Below are 17,943 nucleotides of genomic sequence, written 5' to 3'. Positions count from 1 at the left end.
TCTTATCTGCTGAGCCAACTCTCCAGCCCCCATGGAATTTCTTATGAATGAAAAAGAGTAGATTTTAGTAACAAGACTTAATTTTCAAATTTGTGCTTTTGGTGAAAGGGAAAGAAACAGAACAAAAACACAACTGCACCTCTAAACTGGTGCACACCAGCCTCTTAGTCTTCTCTCCCATTGTTTTCTCCTATTTGGCCATTCTCATTCCAAGCAGCTGTTACTAAGATGGGAAGCAATGGGAAAGTTCTTAAATATTGCTTTCTTAAATGAAAAAAAAAAAAAAAAGCCTTAGTTCAAAACATCTGGCTCTGCAGTGGGAAATAGCTTTGGTGAGGCTGAAGTGATTATGTAAAAGATTATGCAGAAGGAACGAGGGCTGTGTCTCTTTGTTGCCTATAGTTTTGAAACTTCCTTTTACTTTCACAGTAGTTTTTGTCAAATGCTGTGGAAAGTTTAATGAACGAATCTGTCTTCTTGTCCTCATTTAAAAACGAACCTTATTGGAAACCCTTGAAGACTTCTTAACTTGGGCATTGGGTCGGTCAATATTCGCCACCCATAACTGCAGATTTTAGCTTTGTGCTGTTGCCTGACCGTTCGAGGACTGCAGCATTGTTTCTCTCAGTGGGCACAGCCCCTCTTTTAAGAAGTGCCCCAATTCTGAGAGTTCGAGGAGCCATGCAGAGCAATTCAGAGTATTAAAGAGGAAATCAAAAACAAACCCTTGACGCAGATTATTACAACACATCCTCTACCCTCTGTCTCTGCTCCCTGAGAACTGCTATCACCTTGCTTGGCGCTGTTCTGGTTAAGACGGTAGAGCTGTTGTCGTTGGAAAACAGCATCGCCAAGTCATTCTTCCCAGCGGAGGAGAGTGTAGTGTCAGAATTTCAGGAAGATCCAAATCAGGACACCTGTGTGCCAGATCGGCCCAGCTGCACACGAGGGCTGGCCAGTGCTGCCGAACGCCATCTGCTCAACACATGAAATGCCAATTTCTTTACTGAAGATGGGTTTGAAGGATGGGATTCTTTAAAGAGAAAGCTCACAGCTCGGCTGTGACATCCTTAAACTTTCTCACATTTTAAAATAAACAATTTTAGGAAGAGGGGATTAAAGGCTTATGTCTGAGAGATGACATGTAGGGTATACTGTGAGCTCCAGGGCACTGCCTCAGAAGTTCTCCTTCAGAGCCACATTTGGCTTTTCACTCTGGTGACGGATGAAGTATGACTGTAACCCTTGGAAAATTCCAGGTGCTGCGCATGTGCACATTCCAAACGTGTTCTCTATTCCCTTTGCTGGGTTTGCAACAATCAGACCAGCAAGGGAATCGCTCTCTTCCCTAGTTCTTTGGAAACTCAGTGAGATTTGGCCACACCTTCATTTCCTTCTCAGAAAAAACATGGTGGACCTCCAGACTCATACCATAGAGCCTTTCACCACCACACCCAAAACTGACATCTAGAAAAGTGTATTTCTTTAGCTTTTAGCAGTTAATGACCCCAAAGTTATCATTAGGTCCTTACTTAGCAATCTGTCTTTCAGTAACTATTAGTAATTATTATGTATTTAAGATACTGTTTTTACTTAGTGACAGTTTATGGAAGGAGTTTGTTTTGTTTTGTTCTGATCTGAATGGAGACTTAGAGCATGCACCCTTGTTAGAATTGTCTGCAGTGGTAGAAGAAAATAATAGTCTCCAAAGTTTACAGGCAAAATTCTATAAAGGTATTAAACTCCTAAATCACATCAAAGCTTCCATATGTAGAAAACAACTTAATCACTTTTACAAAAATGAGAAACTTAGTTTAAGGGATCTCTCTACTTAACCTAGAAAGGCAAAACCATCTCATGTTAAAAATGTAAATAAATAACTCTGACTGTAAGGTTGAACCTCCATATGACCAAATCCTAAACTTGCTACATTTGGTCACTTTTTACAGTACCTTCCTTCCTGCCGCCTTCAAACTTTTACTTAGTGTTCCGCTTGGCGTGACAGATGCTCATAGAGTACAGAAAGATTAAGTAAGATTTTCTGTTTTAAAATCCTAGCAAAAAGTAGGTGCTCAGCGAGTGTTAGCTCTGCAAAATTTCTAGAAGAAAGACAATCTATTTCTCAGATATCCAACAACACTGACTCTGGGTATAGTATGTTGCTAAAAATATACAGGAGAGTTCTAGTGAAACCACATTTAATGCCAGGCTGCTTTATGCAGGGATAAACAATTACTATGGTTTACATTTATTCTACTTGCTTTGTGTGCGTTTGAGTCATAAGCAGCTGTCAGTTATTTTTTTCCTTCCCCTTTTCAAGCATCATAGCTGCAGATTATCACTCCTGCAGATCTGCAATCCACCCACGGCAACGATTACTATGATTACTATTGGCTTTGCTAGGAGTGTGGCTCCTAAGGCTGATAGCACAGGTTTGAAATCAACTGTTTGCTCACTGCTTTGGCCTCTTCCCTCAGCTTCTTCAGATACTTTCAACAGTCCTTGAAACTCCAGAATACCTTTCTCCCACCATCAAAACATCCTCTCTAATTTGTCTCTTGTTCCCAGAAGTGAGCTATTTTTTTAAGGAAAAAAAAAAAAAAAAAGAATTACTGGAGTTGTTGGGCTACACTATTCTTTTTTGATGTTTCCTAAGAACCAATGTTATATTATTTGTCCTAATTTTGTAAGCTCCAGGCCATCAAATATAGTTGCTCTTTTGTGTTGAAAGCTTGTATTTTCTTACAAGAAAAATCACAGTACACACTCCAATTCAATTTGTAATCAATCACTGGGTGGCTATGGCCTAAGACCTGAGCATTGGCCACTTCTGTTTTTAACAACAACCAAAAGACACTAAAATTCAGTTACAATGCCTTACAGCTGCTGTGGCCAGGACCCCCTTGGAAATGTAATTTCAAGAGGATTTTCTTGTTAAAAGCTATTTCCTTCTAAAGCGTGTGGGGAAGATACCAGTGGAGAAAATAAGCGAGGAAGCTTGCAAGGATTTCCAAAGTGTGTGGGAAGCATTGTATGAGTTTGAACAACTGCAAAAAAAAAAAAAAACCAAAAAACATTTTTTTTTTTTATTAAGCTAAAACATTTAGGCTTTTCTCTGAAAATTTAATAGGATATGTTTACATTTTAAAAGAAAACATTCTTCCAACAGACTTTTTTTTCTTGTGTCAGTGCATGCATTTTAACAAACAAGTCACACGTGTAATACCATGTGTCACCAGATTGAACTCCAGGGAGTTATAAGGGGCGTGATTTGTCCCTGCCTCTTCTTTCACAGAAAGAGTGGCTTGGGAGGGGAACATACTACTGGCCTATGCTGGAGCACGATGATTCTCAAAAATAGGAACTGTCTTATAAAATTCCTACCAGATTCTTCAAATGGAGACATGTTTACAAGACAATACTGGGTATCTTCTGTTTCAGTTCTGAGACTTTATAAACTTGACTGAGGGTTTCCTTAATTTAAACATAAGTTGGCAATTGATAGAAATGTCAGTTATAATCACAATACTGCCTTGACTCAGAATGTTTTTTGGAACTTTATAGAATTGTTTTAGAAACACCATTTTGTTTCTTTGACATCTTCACTATCTATGGGCATTTAGTTTATGAAAACAATAAAAAGCTATTCAGAGCCAAGCATTTTGAATATGATACACTAATCAATATGTAGAGCATTGCTTATGCAGGTCATAAGTTAGGCCCGAAAAGAAATCAACATGTAAATTACTTCAAAACAAAGGTCTACCATACAGCATCAAAAGAACGAGGTTTTGTAGTGACTAATTTGGAAGAATAATGTGGATATGCTCTAAAAAAGATCTATGACAAAGTTGTAAATGTGTCTTTTTATCACATTGCTTTCTTGGCTGTCTTTCTGCCTGTGTTGTGCTCCTGCAGATACACTAATCAATATGTAGAGCATTGCTTATGCAGGTCATAAGTTAGGCCCGAAAAGAAATCAACATGTAAATTACTTCAAAACAAAGGTCTACCATACAGCATCAAAAGAACGAGGTTTTGTAGTGACTAATTTGGAAGAATAATGTGGATATGCTCTAAAAAAGATCTATGACAAAGTTGTAAATGTGTCTTTTTATCACATTGCTTTCTTGGCTGTCTTTCTGCCTGTGTTGTGCTCCTGCACTTCCCAGTGGTAACATTTTGTGCTGTCCCATTCTCCCATCCATGCTGAGGCCCTACTCCATCCTTGCTATTTCTTCCCTACTTCTAATTCCTTGCAAGCTGCCTCCTCCCTTTAATGCTTCTTTAGTACTTTATAAATTATAAAATGAGAATCAGACATCCCCAGGGAATAGTGATGCATTAACAAAGGGGGAAAATCCAAACTGTAGTTTCTGCTAACATACTTAGAAAATAAAAAGCGGACCTCACTTCTTTCCACAATCACTGTAGAGTTTGGCACAATCAGATCTTGTCATGACTGGAGAGAGTCTTATTACTACAGCTCATTCTGAATGTCCATCAATGCATCCAGAATGTAGTCTGTCAATAATGATTAAAATAGCTTCATTAATTTTTTCCTAATGAGTAGAGGGTTTTTTATAGTGATTAATATCTAACTTTGGTTTATTTACAATAGAAGGGAAATTGTGGGGTTTTTTTTTTTAGTTTTAATATAATTAAAGTGAGATTGAGAACTAAGAGACTCACGACGAGTATTCATCCTTAGAAATCCTTTATGAAAAATAAAACTCATTGTCAGGCTCCAATAGTGTGTTGCATGAGCTGGATAATTTCTGGGAACCTCTTTCCACCTCAAAATTTTAACTGGTTCTTTTAAGTACAATACACCAGTTCCATTGATACAATATACGAAGAATCCAGCATAACATACGTCTAATAAATTTTGATGACCTGGGATTACAGTGTCTGATACACCTAAGAAGGATGCAATACAAAAGTTGATTGATTTACCTGATAATTTTTTATATCTGAATTCTGATGGGCACCAATAAAAAGGTCTTTAGCTGGTTTCTCTGGCCTCTGACATAGTTGAAATGTCATGATAGAGTGATATATTCTAAGACTTAAGTAAGATTGCTTAACTTTACTTTGTTTTGTTTATTTTTGCAGTGCTGGGGGCTTATATGCTTGTGCATATAAGGCAAGCACTCTACCACTACATCCTCAGCCACATGACTGCTTGCCTTTAAAACAGGCTGTGCCACTCCTGTACCGAGTAAGTCTGAGGGGCGAAGCAGAGAAATAAGATGATTGTATGGTAAGTTCAGATTTCCTGTTCTAGAAATGCACATAAGATGGAGAATAAAGGATCAGATCTGTACTTCAGAAAACTCACTTAAGAGGTAGTTCAGAGAACATCTTGCAGAAGGACAAAACATTTATAATAATCTCTGGAGAAATATTACTGGTTCCCTGTGAGTCAAGTAAATAACAAGATTGCAATAAAGCAACAAAAAAAGATCAAAAGCAGTGAGATGCAATCTTACACGGTGGAAGAATTGCTTTACTGGGGGAGAGAAAGCTGGAGCCTTCGAATGCTTCTTGATTGGACAAAGAGCTTGGTGTTGACACTAATGACTTCTATAAGGAGCATAATAAAAGAAGCAAGTTCTGGGGAATAAGCTATGTGATGGGTTTTAAATGTATTCAGTTTAAGTTTTCTTTCAAGTGTGCAAATAGATATAACTTCTAGGAAGATAGGTGAACACCCGTACCTGAGGATCTAAACATACAACCGGTAGCTTACAATTACTTTGCTTTATTTTTGCCATTGTTTAGTCCTACTTTGTAGTTTTCAGTGGATTCTATCACCAAGTTTTCTTCATTTTATTAAAGAATAATAATCATGTTTATAAAAGCCATTACACATTCTCATTTAATGAGAAAACTGGAAATCATAAATTAGTTTCAAAGTAAACAACCATTTATTTATTTTGGAAAGTAATATCAGCTTACAAAAAAGCACCATAAAAGATCATGTGGGATTTAAATACATGTTGCTAGGTGAAAAAAAAATCTGTTGGAGAAGAAGGCAGCATACTGTATGATTCCAACTATGTGCCATCCTGGGAATCAAAAAGTTATCAATGGTTAGCAGGAAATGGAGAGGGGGAAGGAACACTATGACCTGGAGAGAACAGAGGTTAAGGGCTTATTGGCATCTCACTCTTAGCTCAATGTTTCTTTAACTTAAAAATTGTTCTAAAGGTAAAGTCTATTAAATTAATAATAACTTTAAAGAATCATACTAATTCTCTGAAAATAATATCTACCCTAGTATTTTCATGAATACCTCCATTATGTTTATGACTGAGATTCCTGCTCATGTAACATGAATAAACAGTGATTATGTCTTGGATAAGACATTCCTGCTGAGCAATATACTAAGGTGTTTTCATCAGCTTTGAAAAACACCCACTTCCCAGTCCTTGAGTTCCAACATATTAAAATATAGGCTAACCCAGACTGCTGCTTATATATCTACTATTCTCTCAGCTTCACCTGCTGTCCTAAGGAGAAATTATAATCATCTTCAATTCACATTATCAGAAACAAAGTACGGTAGTACAGATGACCCAGCAAGAGAAATGTGCTAGGCTAACAAATGCCTGAAACGTCAAAATATCAAAATCCCAAAGCTATTGCTCGTAGGCTGCTATTAGTGAAGAAAGAGCAGTCGAGGACATCTGCAGGCAAAAAGGTCCAGCACATCTGAGCCAGCAGCTGGCAGAGTTATAGAGAGTGGAAGAAGTTTGAGAGATGGATGCCTCTGGGCTAGAGGCCTTGCTTCCAACATCCCTCATCAGGGTGGATTCTACATGTCCTTAGAAAACAATGCTAATCTCTTAACAAAGAACCCTGAGATCCCTGTTGAGCACAGCTGATAGCCTGTTGGCTCAGTGTTATTCAAGCCACAGGTTTGATCACCAATTCAAGAAATATTGGCCAGTGTTCTGAAGGAGGTAGAGGAGAAGAGGAAGAGGAGGAGAATGAGCATAGCATAGAGCCAAAAAGAACTGAAATTTCAAAATATACCGAATTTCCCGGCTCAAGACTATTTATTTTTGAGACTTCTGGGGGAAGTGTGAGGGTGGAAGGCCATGCTAAATCACAACATGAAATACATTTCTCTCTCTGGCAGGAAAATTTTAAAGCCATTGGCCTTTATCCTAGTGAGGCTTGAATCAAGGTCAAGCAATCTGTGTTCTCTGCAACCTCTATTGCTCCCTTCCCTTCCTTTATGCGGCCTTCCACTACAGTGCAGTCTCAGCCAGGCTTCTTGCTAATCACATCACTATAGAGTGTTGGGACTGTGAAAGTGAGCAAGGACAACAGTACAGTCACAGCCGGTTCCCTTCATTAATTTTGTTTAAAACCCACTGACACACTTGTCATCATGACATCGTAATCTTTGATAATGCATTTGAACATGCACAAATTTACAACTGTTAAAAGAATTCTGTGCATAATTTATCTCCCATCAGATTTTAATCAACTCAAGACAATCAAACTTAATTCTGACACAGAGCTTGATTTGTAGAGTTCACTGAAAACATTGCTTTTAGTTATTTGAAAGATTTGTGCTACAAGTCAGAACCAAATTCTAGTGAGAATTTATTTGCAGTGGAACCTATTTGTACCACATTGGGTGGATCTTGAGACATCTCCTATCCTCATTCCTCAAATATAAAATGAGCAAGTTAAACTAGGTGATTAAAGATGTGCTTCCCAAGTAGTATTTTTAACCTGCTGTATGACTTCTTGAGGCACTTAAATTTTCAGGTGATAAAGACTCTTTTGATTCTTTCTGTAATGATTTAATGATTTAAATCTTGAATAATAATGGTTAAACACATTTGAAGAATTCTCTTTCTTTGATATTAAATATTAAAATATTTTTATAGTGTTTATTGTGTTGAAAGTAAAAGTTAAGAGAATTTTCACACAGAAAATAACAACTGATGCTGATGTCTTAGGAAACAGCAAAATTCAGTAATCCTTTACTATGTTATTCAAATTTTAAAAATAAATTCTGTGTTATTTAAAACACGTGTGTACATTTTATAACATGTAACATTTTATGGCATAAATCATAGTTACTATCATAATTCTAATCACACATGGGCTCTTTAACACTATATCTATCACAGAGAAAAATTAAAAACCACTACGCCCCAAGCTCTCAAACAAGCAGAGTTTACGATACCAAAATGTGTCTGTCTTGATAGATACCCACACAGGTTTTCTTTCACCATCAGTGAGCGATACGGCAGAGCAGGGCAGGGGAAGAATCTTGGGCAGCCCCCTTGGTTCTCAATCTGTATTAGTGTAAAGGCTTTTCCAGCAGTTATGAAAGGCAGACACTTAGTTGCCTTGGTCTTGATAACTTGAGGTCAGACATGGGGGCGGAGGGGGCGTCCTTTTGTTGTTGCTGCTATTTCTGGCATGATTTCCAGGACCACTGAGCAAAACACACGATGGGGGTTTATCACAGTAAAGCTAGATTCCCACATGTGTAGCAAATGATTCCAAAAGAGAAAAATCATGTTGGTCATGGAGGAAAAGCGGGACAGAAACAAAAAGGGAGTGTGAGAAAATGCCCGTGTTTACACGAGGATGACTCAGTCACCACTAGAGGAAATAAAGTTCAGTTGGATTAAAGTTAGGATGAACAAGTGAAAACCACCATTTGAATATGACCATAATTTCAGATGATTTTAAGTTGAAGTTTTTCTATTTGGATGAAGGCTTATATTCCTTTACCAGGTCAAAATATTATTGGTAAATATTCTTGCACCTAATATGTTATACTAAAAGCAATTTATCATATATGTCTTGAGATAAATTTAATTCTGTTATGGAAATACTTCTGATTTATGTGAATTAAAAGCCCCTCAAGATGAAAATTTCAAAACTAAAGGGGGAAAGGATGGAAATAATGGAGCTCCAATTTCTGGGTCCTTCTCAAAGAGAATTGTCAGTGTTCCAAATTCCATGCCAAGTATGTGGGCCCAGACACAAGCACAGAGACAAGAGTCTTGCTTCTTTGGGCTATCCTACTTTAAACAACATCAAATTAATGTTGTTGGAGGAGACTCTGTGAGAATGTTCAATTCTTTTGGTCCCTGTGGTTAAACAACCAGTATTTTGGGTATTAAAACCTCAACTTCTTATGACTGTATTTTTGAAGTCTGAGGTTTTCTGACTTTTGTAGTTTTTCCACAATTTTATCAGTTATGTGCTAGCATCTGTTCTATCCGACAACACCGAATTACCATCTCTCTTAATGTTGACATTCAATAAGGAAGGTGCGACAGCATGGAGCCTGTCTATTCAGTTTTGTTTTACATCCATAGCCTTTGGTAAGTCACTTCTTTCTTTCATGCATATTTGCATGAGTTCAGTCACTTCTGCCTGACTTGCTAAGGAAGATTGATCAGTGACTTCTTTGCTGCATGGACAATTCACTTGATTGTATCTCTTTCTATAATGGCTACCATACTGACATCAGCACACTTAAATAAGAGTGCTTTTAGGACTTTTCATGCACTTTAGGTCACGTGATCCTCATTATTGTACCATCAGTTTATTATGGTTATTAGGTACTTGTTGCTATTATTGTAATACTGATTTTACTGATTTATAAAAGGGCTGAAATCATTAAATTACTACTCCAAAGACATCAAACTAGTCCGTGCTAACCTGGCATTTAAGACTGTTTAGGAAACTGTAAGGCCATCTAGTTTTCTGAAAGGCAGCTAGGAGAGACACAGTCAAAACACGAAAGCAACAGCAAACTTAACTCAAGGGAGTTTTCTCCATGTACGATGAAAGGGTTAAGGGTACCCCTGAGAGATAAGCCATTAAGGCCTGGGCTCATGGCAGTTGCCCCTATTCTGGGACATGTGTACAGGGGAATGTGTTGTTGGCATGAGAAGAGAAAATAAAACCTACTTAACAATAGACCCTTCTACAGGTGGCAACGCCATGATTGTCTGGGGAAGAGACATGTGTTTTCCGTAACAGTGAAGCCTGTAATAGGGAGTTAGATAGTGGCAGAGATGGATATAAGGTAGTGCTGTGCTGTCTGCATTTGTATCCATGAAATACTAGCATGCTTTGGGATGCTTAAGAGTAACATTCGGCAGCACATAGTTCTGGTGGTGTTATTTGTTTTAATAAAGCTAAGGACAAACCCATGTCACTATAAAATATAAGAGAGAGAGAAAAAAACCTCCGTATTTCCTCTAAAATTCAGAATAAACTTACTATACTATTGTAGCAGAGCCTGATGGTTATTATACCAGTTCATATAATAGCTAGCTTAGCTTTAGGCTTTTGCTTTTGGAACTTAAACTGTACAATCTACATAAACTCTGTCTTGGGAAAATTAATGCTTTATTATTTGTAATTTTATTTTTAATTTATGTATATATATGTGTGTGAGTATATGCTATGTGTGTATGTGTGTGAGTGACCTAGAGGCCAGAAGAGGGTGTTGGATATCATGAAGCTGGAGTTAGGGGTGATTGGGAGCCACCAAATATGGACACAGAACTGAATTCTGGTTCTTTGAAAGAGCAGCTAGTGCTCTTAACTTCTGAGCCATGTCTATCCCCATGTTTTCTCCATTTATTAAATATTTCATCATTTATAAAAGTAAGGATGATGTTAAGATTAACTTCAAAAAGATGTCTAGAGAATGAAAAAAGTTAACGCAAATAAGCATTTGGAGTCATGCCTGGCACAGAGTGGATGGTCAACCAATGAAACCACTTAGTACAGTTTAATATGTGCTACAAGTACTTGTAAGCTTATTTAAGGAAATCATACATTTGAAAATAAGTCACATTTACTATCTCTAGAAGAAAGAACATCTGCTTTACCTTATCTCACACAATAAAGCATAATGCAGAAAACTAATATCTTCCCACATTGTGATGTTTGATTCACCTTCATTTAATATACATATTCATTAGCTGATTTTTAAATTTTATTTTATACAGGATAGAGTCAGTTAAATGTATAAGGTACTGAAATTTAAACCACTGTGTTACTATAAACCAAATTATAATACAGTAACAAATAAACCAATTTAATTAGCTGCTGCTAAATATTTGGAAGAATTAACTAAAGCATGTTTTTCCCTTCGTTTTGCTATTAGAGAGAGTATACTTTTAAAAAATTTTGCTACATTCATGTTTTTCTGATTTGATTTATGCATTTATAACTTGTGGTCCACAGATAAATCAAAACTAATTTTAAGATCCCACAAATATAATCTGCTGTACAGATTCAGTGGTTGTAGAGTAAGTGTTAGCACAGCATTTTTGGTTTTAGTGGTACATAAGTTAATTACTTGATTAAAAGTACAATAATTTCAATATAACATTAAAATATCTGAACTTAAAGATTTATCTGTTTTAATTTATCATTGTCCAGAAAATAATTTGTGGCATTAAACTCTCCAGAGGGACTCTGGCTAGATAATGGTTTTATGCATGGCCTTTCTGTCACTGACTGGAACCCAAAGTGGGCATTGACCCAAGGTTGTCAGCATGAGAGATTCGTTGGAAAGCCATTATTTTAAATATTTGGATGGTGACTTTTCTTCCTGGGGACAGATGTTCCTATTTAAAAAAAAAAAAAAGAAAAAAAACTCCCAAATTTTGTATCAATTGACCTCTTTGTTTGAGAGAATGGTTTAGATTTGTTCTAACAAAACCAACAATTAGAAGAAAAGATGATGTCCTGCTGTAGCTGCTGGCAACAGTGGACAGAAAAGGAAGAGAAAATTGATCTCCACTTTCCTTAAATGGTAATATGAAATTTAATTATGCATCCTATATTTAATCTTTATATACAATCTTAAAGCAACACCACACAATGCAAAAATCAAGCTACTAATTATTACTCTTTTTAGTTTTTTTTCTTGAACTTTAAAAACATGACTAAGAGGCTCGTGCGCACAGTATATCACATGCATTTTTACAGTGATCAGATAAATGACACATCCTTTTTAGAGATGAATATAAGCAATGAGGAAAAAATGATTTTAATGGATTGTCAGGAAGTCATAGGCTGAAATAAGCTTTTCATTTTGATGTTACCTTTATGTTAAAGACTAGCTAGCCATGAAAGATTGGCTTTAAAATGCTAAGTATAGTACTTATTGTAAATTTCTTCTAGAACTTCACGGATGATCTTCACGCACAGTTTAAATGCATGCATTCACAAAAATGAGTATGTGCAAATATTCTCCTAAAAAAGAAAACATCCTCCTAAAACAGAGTAGAGAATTACCCTTCTATGACATCGCTCTAACTTTGACAATAGATTTGAAACATTCTGGAAAGGAGGAAAGAGGGCAAAAATTTGTTTCCAAGGGAATAACAAAGAAATCGATGCTTTGTCAGAGTCACAGCTGGAGTGAATTTAAGTCACCTTGTCCTCTTGCTCTCTCTAGTCAAATGATAAATGCTTAGACTTAGACTATCAGTAAAACATTTCTCTTGCTCTTTACGAGTAACCTTCCACTGGTGCCGATGATCAATTCTCTGTCGATATTGATGTAGACTATTTCAACATAGTTTTTAATTTGTAACTATAAAATGATATGCTTTTGTCGTGACACCCAAAGAGGGTTAACTTCTTAGCAAAGGAAAGTTAGGCTAAGGTTAAAGAGATCATGGATAATTTCAGAAAGTGAAATTCGCACCTGTAAAAAATGAAGTTTATTTTAGTGAGTACTTCCATAAATGTTCAGAAATGCAAGCAGATATGGCATTTTTATTTAAAAAATGCAATCTACCAATATTAATGTTCTTTAATCAAATTCCTCAAGTTGTTTCAGTGACCTTCAGGAATTATTTACTCACAACAGACTTTCACCTAAGCAACTGTCTTCAAGTGCTCAAGATATAATAGAAAATCAGAGAATCTGAAGTTATATTAAACTTTTGGAACTTCTTTTTACAGACCCATCCAATAACTAAAAAGCTATAGTTAGCATTTTAAAGCTTATCTACATCTTAAATATGATTATTTATCCCCGTTCCACCTATCACTTTTAGGAGAATTTGAAAACACTACAGTGTTACATTCAAGTCAAATGACACGGGAAGACCAAAGGAGACTGGAAAAGAAGCTCGCAGAAACACAAACCTTGAAGATTATTTTATTAACACCTGAGAAACTGTGAACTGTAAAAGCAAAAATTGTTTAATTACTTTGGTGTATTTTTAAATTTTTTGACAGTGAACCATAAAAATTGATACAGCAAATTCCAGAGATTATGTCAAACAACAGCATCAAAATATATTATCCACATGCTTTTGAGAGCATGCTTAAAATTACTTAAATTTCATATATATACATATATATATGCATATATATTTCAGTTCCTACACAATCCGGGAATGTAATCTATCCTGTATGCATAAAAAACATGCGTTGTTTTTAAAACCCATTAGCCCAGCTACAAATAAAAATCAAACTAAAAATTTAAATAACTCTTAAAATATTTTTTTCTAATTAATTCTGCACCAAGCACCCATATACTATTAATTTTCTATGTCAGTTTCCACCAAAAGCCACAACAGTGATCTTGAACAGTCTTATGAATGAGAATTAGAACACTTCCAGACAACAACGTGCTTTCTCTCTGCACTTTTTCTTTTATAATAATTACTAAAAATGCACCTTTCCTATAGAACACGAAAAATCTTTATAAATTAAGAATGCTTCTCTTCATATGAAATCAGATTTCAGAGAATCAAGAAAACTTTGAAGTGTGTTTAGTCTAATTTTCACATTTGTAGATTAGTGAATTATTAAATTTCTTCTACAGCGGTAGAAGATTTTTATTTTAGTTCTCTATCCTGAAAAAATTAAAATTGACAATTGTTACATTCCTGTTTAGTAAAAGGTCAAACCTAAATTTCTAATCTCATTCCGTAAAGTTGTATCCTTGATATTTTTATTCCTGTACCTTTGAAAGCATACATTTCAATGTCATCAATCACAACTAAAGGAGGGGAAAGAAGTGACACTTAGTAGGCCTCAGGATGGCACTATGTAACAGCTACTTTGATCATTTGACACTGTTTCCAATTTTATCAACTGAAGTTTGCTATCATGATGGGTGAAAGTTCAGTGTGACCATACTGCTATTTTCTAGAAATTTCTCTATGAAAGGAAGTGGTATCTTTTCTCTTAAGCTGACTCTCTAATTGCCACCTTATTTTTGAAATTAAAAATACTTGCTGGGTGTGGTGGCGCACACTTTTAATCCCAGCACTCAGGAGGCAGAGGCAGGCGAATCTTATTTTGATATATCACAGTGAAAGATTTATCGTCCTCTTTTTTTTTTTTTTTTTTTTTTTTTTTAAAAAAAAAAAAAAAAAAAAAAAAAAAGGAAATTTCAGAATACTAAAAATTTTATTGGCCAGGATCCAGTGGAATAAAGAAGATAGATTACTAAATGTTTAAAGAATTCATTTTTCCTCTTCAATGAAAGAATTCCTTTTCTAAGGGAGAAAGAATTCAAAAAATAATTTGCCACCAGCAACCTGTTATCCTGTCATTCAGCTAACATATTTTTAAACTGTTTATTCCAATATGTTAAACTTTCTCATGAACCTGATGTCAAGTTTTAACACTCTTTCAATTATACTTAAGTACCTCTAATGTAATATACTTCATAGAACTGCTAGGTTATGGAAGACATAACAGAAATTCAACTCGTAAAATAGATATTCAATTTGAGAAGATAAAGTCACAAACTCTTTAAAAAGCATAATTCAGGAATGTTTGGAGAATAACATACTAAGCATACTTAATCCATAACTATGTATGTATAAGCATATTACCAAATCATAGGATAAGCTAGACACAGAGATGTGTCGCTCAGGTCACTCTATAAGGCCATCAGGGCTGGTGACAGAGGAACCTTGGGCATGGGGGCCCAATGTATTTCAGAAACAAAAAGGGCTTTACAGATACTCCCAGGATATGTATGGACAGAACAGAAAGTACCTTCAGAATATGTCCAGTTTGTGTTCTAGGGGAACTACTATTGAGACTTGTCACACTAATAAGACACAGCGAGAAGAGAGTCCTCTGCTGTAGATAACTGTAAACATTCAACTCAAGATGGGTTCAAGAGACTGTTAGGTTCATTGCTGTTGAAAATGTTGCTGTGTCAATCAGGGAAAGAGAAAGAGAGGTGGCTTTGTTGAGGTGGAGGAGTGTGAGAGAGAAGCAGATGCAAAGGTTATGCGTGTTCATTTGTACGTACATGTACAGTTAATTTCCTTCAGACTTTTTAAAAATCCTGTGATAGCAGATTTTGAAGTCCTTTGAAAGGATAGCCGAAACGTTTGACAGTTCAAAACCCTGGGAAGCATTCTTAAGTTGCAAAATCAGCAACAAAAAGAAAAATAAGAAAAAAAGAAATAAAGTAAAAGAGGAAAGAAAGAAAGACGGACTGAAGGAAGGAAGGGAGAAAATAAAAGAAAAAGGAAACCGTGAGAGGGCAGTAGGCAGCCAGGCTCAGGCCTTTTCCCTCCCTGTCCAGCCTTCTCTGCTAGCCTTCCTTCTTTCTGCCGCCCTGGCAGTGGGCAGCAGCGGCGGATGACAGCGCGCACAGACAGAAGACAGCCGGAAACACTGCGGCACAGTGATGCTGTGCGAGGTGCTTGTGCTGTTTGGCAAACTGGCTTTCTGTTTGGGCTTCCTACAAAAGGAGCAGAAGGTGGAGTCCTGGTAGCTCCCAGTGCCCGCACAGCCCCCTCTCCTGGCAGCTGCGCGCGCCGACCACACTTGGTGCCCAGGGCGCGCACTCTCCTGTCGCTGAGTGTGTCTGCGCAAAGGTCTGCAAGTGGCTGTCAATCTATCTGCCTGTGTGACACACACTAAGACGCCCGCCCGCGAAAAGCTCCCTTTCTCACAATCCTGCGCTGGCATCTTTGCTGTTTTGCAGATTCCTAAGACTCCGTCACTGTCACCTCGTCATTTTCTTCCTCACGGATAATTTTTCACAGTTTTGCGTGAGAAACGGGAGTCTACTGGAGTTGCTTCCTGCCTGTACAAAGAGGCTGGAAAGGTAAGAGAATCCGAAAGGAGGCAAATTCCCCTGCATCGGGTTCTAAAAGGTGCTGAATGCCCAGGATGGCCTCTGGCTGCACTATAAACCCCGCGCTGGCACCTACACCAGTTGTGCGCTTTGGGCACACACAAATACAGCCCCTATCTTCCAAAGTTGTGAGTATGAAACAAGTGAGCACCTAAAGCGCCTAGAGTCGTGCCTAGCACGCACTAACGGTATGTGTCAGCTGCTGCTAACATCTTCATCGGTCCTATCCGCATGTTAAAAGCAATGACCATTCTGGCTACTTTCTCCAAGGGAACGCACTAGTTCTTAAAAAGAATCCATGTCGCAAAGCAAAGGTGAGACAGACCCTAATCCACTCCATGCAGCCCAGCGATCCGCAAACCACCCAGATCCCCGTCCAGATCCCCTGGCCCACGCAGATCTGTCTTCAGAAACCCCTCCCAAGTGGCCAGACGCGCCACACCTGGTCAAGGCGCAAAGGCAAACCGCACCAGCAAAAGTTCTGACCCCTACCTCTCCTGGTTGAAGTGTGTGTTTGGGGGGTTTTCCTACCTGCCCCAGGCTTTTGCCTTTCTTACTGCCTCCGAAAGCCAGTCCTTGGAATACGCCCGCAGATCGATTGGCGGCCTGGGCAGGCGTCTCCTCGCCCAGAGAGGACTTGATGGAGTTGAGTTTGGCCCGCGAGTTTCCGAGCTGAGAGCTCTCCACCATCAGCACCGCGGCCAGTAGGAGTAGGCAGCCGGATGAATCCTTGCGCCTCATCAGCACCGCCATCTCCTGATGAGGGGTTCCGGGAGAGGGGAAAAGTCCCGGGGGTGTGAATGCAGGAGAGGGAGGACGCCAACACTGAACCCCTCACGTGGGGCGCGTGGGCTCCTCAAAGACACAGTTCCCCAACCCTCCTTGGAACAGGCACCCAAGACTGTGCGCACTCAGTCTCAAGCCTCAAGCCAGACGCGAGGGCGACCCCAGCGAGACCCGCTTCTCCACCAGGGCAGGAAGTTCTGCAATAACTGGAAGCAATCAAAGGCGAGGTGCCTTCTTGCCAAGGAGGCGTGACCCAAGGTGCTAGAAGACCCAGCCCGACGATCCACCGCTTGCTGGCCGAGTGCTGGGCACCTAGCTGCCCCCGCAAGAATCTCCGCGCTTGAAGGCTCCTCTTAACTCAACAGGAGCTTTCGCACCAGCTTCTCCTTCGGCCTCAGTTGCTCTTGTCTCCAGCTGTTCTGTCTTTTCCTAACCCCTTAGCTCTGAACTTTGCGAGACACAAGTCCCTCTTTTCAAGGTTAGCAGGCACTATCACTGGGGATCTAGAGTCGCCCCCTGCCCCGACTCTAGAGATCTTTAAAGAGCTGCGGCCCACGCGCGCACACCCAGCCTTCTGGGTCCCACAGGGCAGCCAACCACTGCAGCACCGCGGTGATGCCCTGGGAGCGGACTGGCGCTCCGCAAGGCCAGCGCTCGCTCTCTGCGCTCCCCCGCCCTCTTTGCTTTTTATAGCTTTCCACAGTGGGTTTTTCCTCCGCCCCCAATTCAAGAGTGACAAAGAGTGAAAACCTTTCTCTCAGCCCCCACACTCCAGCCTCCCCCCCCCCACCGCTGCAGCTCCTTCTGCGGCTCGCCCTCCTGCTTCTCACCCTCCTTACCCTCCCACTCTTCCGTCACCCCACAATTTAAAAAGTAGGATTCACCCCCACCCCGAGGAACGTGGGGGCTCCGCACGGCTGACCACAGCCCCGGGACTGTTTGGAAGTTTGGGAACAGGCCGAGGACAGATGCGGATATGGAGAAGAAAAGTCCCCATTCATGGAGACACCCTTAAG

At 38.8% G+C, this 17,943-nt stretch overlaps 1 protein-coding gene across 2 annotated transcripts in view; it reads right to left on the bottom strand.

The window, feature by feature from the left end:
* Window positions 1-17,572, bottom strand: part of Dkk2 (dickkopf WNT signaling pathway inhibitor 2) — a 99,831-nt gene extending 82,259 nt beyond the window's left edge. Inside the window, exon 1 of one of the 2 annotated variants that reach the window (XM_029567425.1) lies at window positions 16,634-17,572. In XM_029567425.1, the coding sequence (XP_029423285.1) occupies window positions 16,634-16,894 (261 nt within the window). In that variant the 5' untranslated portion in view covers window positions 16,895-17,572. The remainder of the gene's footprint in view (window positions 1-16,633) is intronic. The other variant, XM_008841259.3, reaches the window with a different exon arrangement.
* Between the last annotated feature and the right edge of the window lie 371 nt (window positions 17,573-17,943).

Source organism: Nannospalax galili, unplaced genomic scaffold, assembly GCF_000622305.1.
Source record: "Nannospalax galili isolate Female #2095 unplaced genomic scaffold, S.galili_v1.0 scaffold41, whole genome shotgun sequence".
NCBI lineage: Eukaryota > Metazoa > Chordata > Mammalia > Rodentia > Spalacidae > Nannospalax > Nannospalax galili.
Note: the sequence above shows the minus strand (reverse complement) of the source record. Positions and strands in the feature narration are given on the sequence as shown.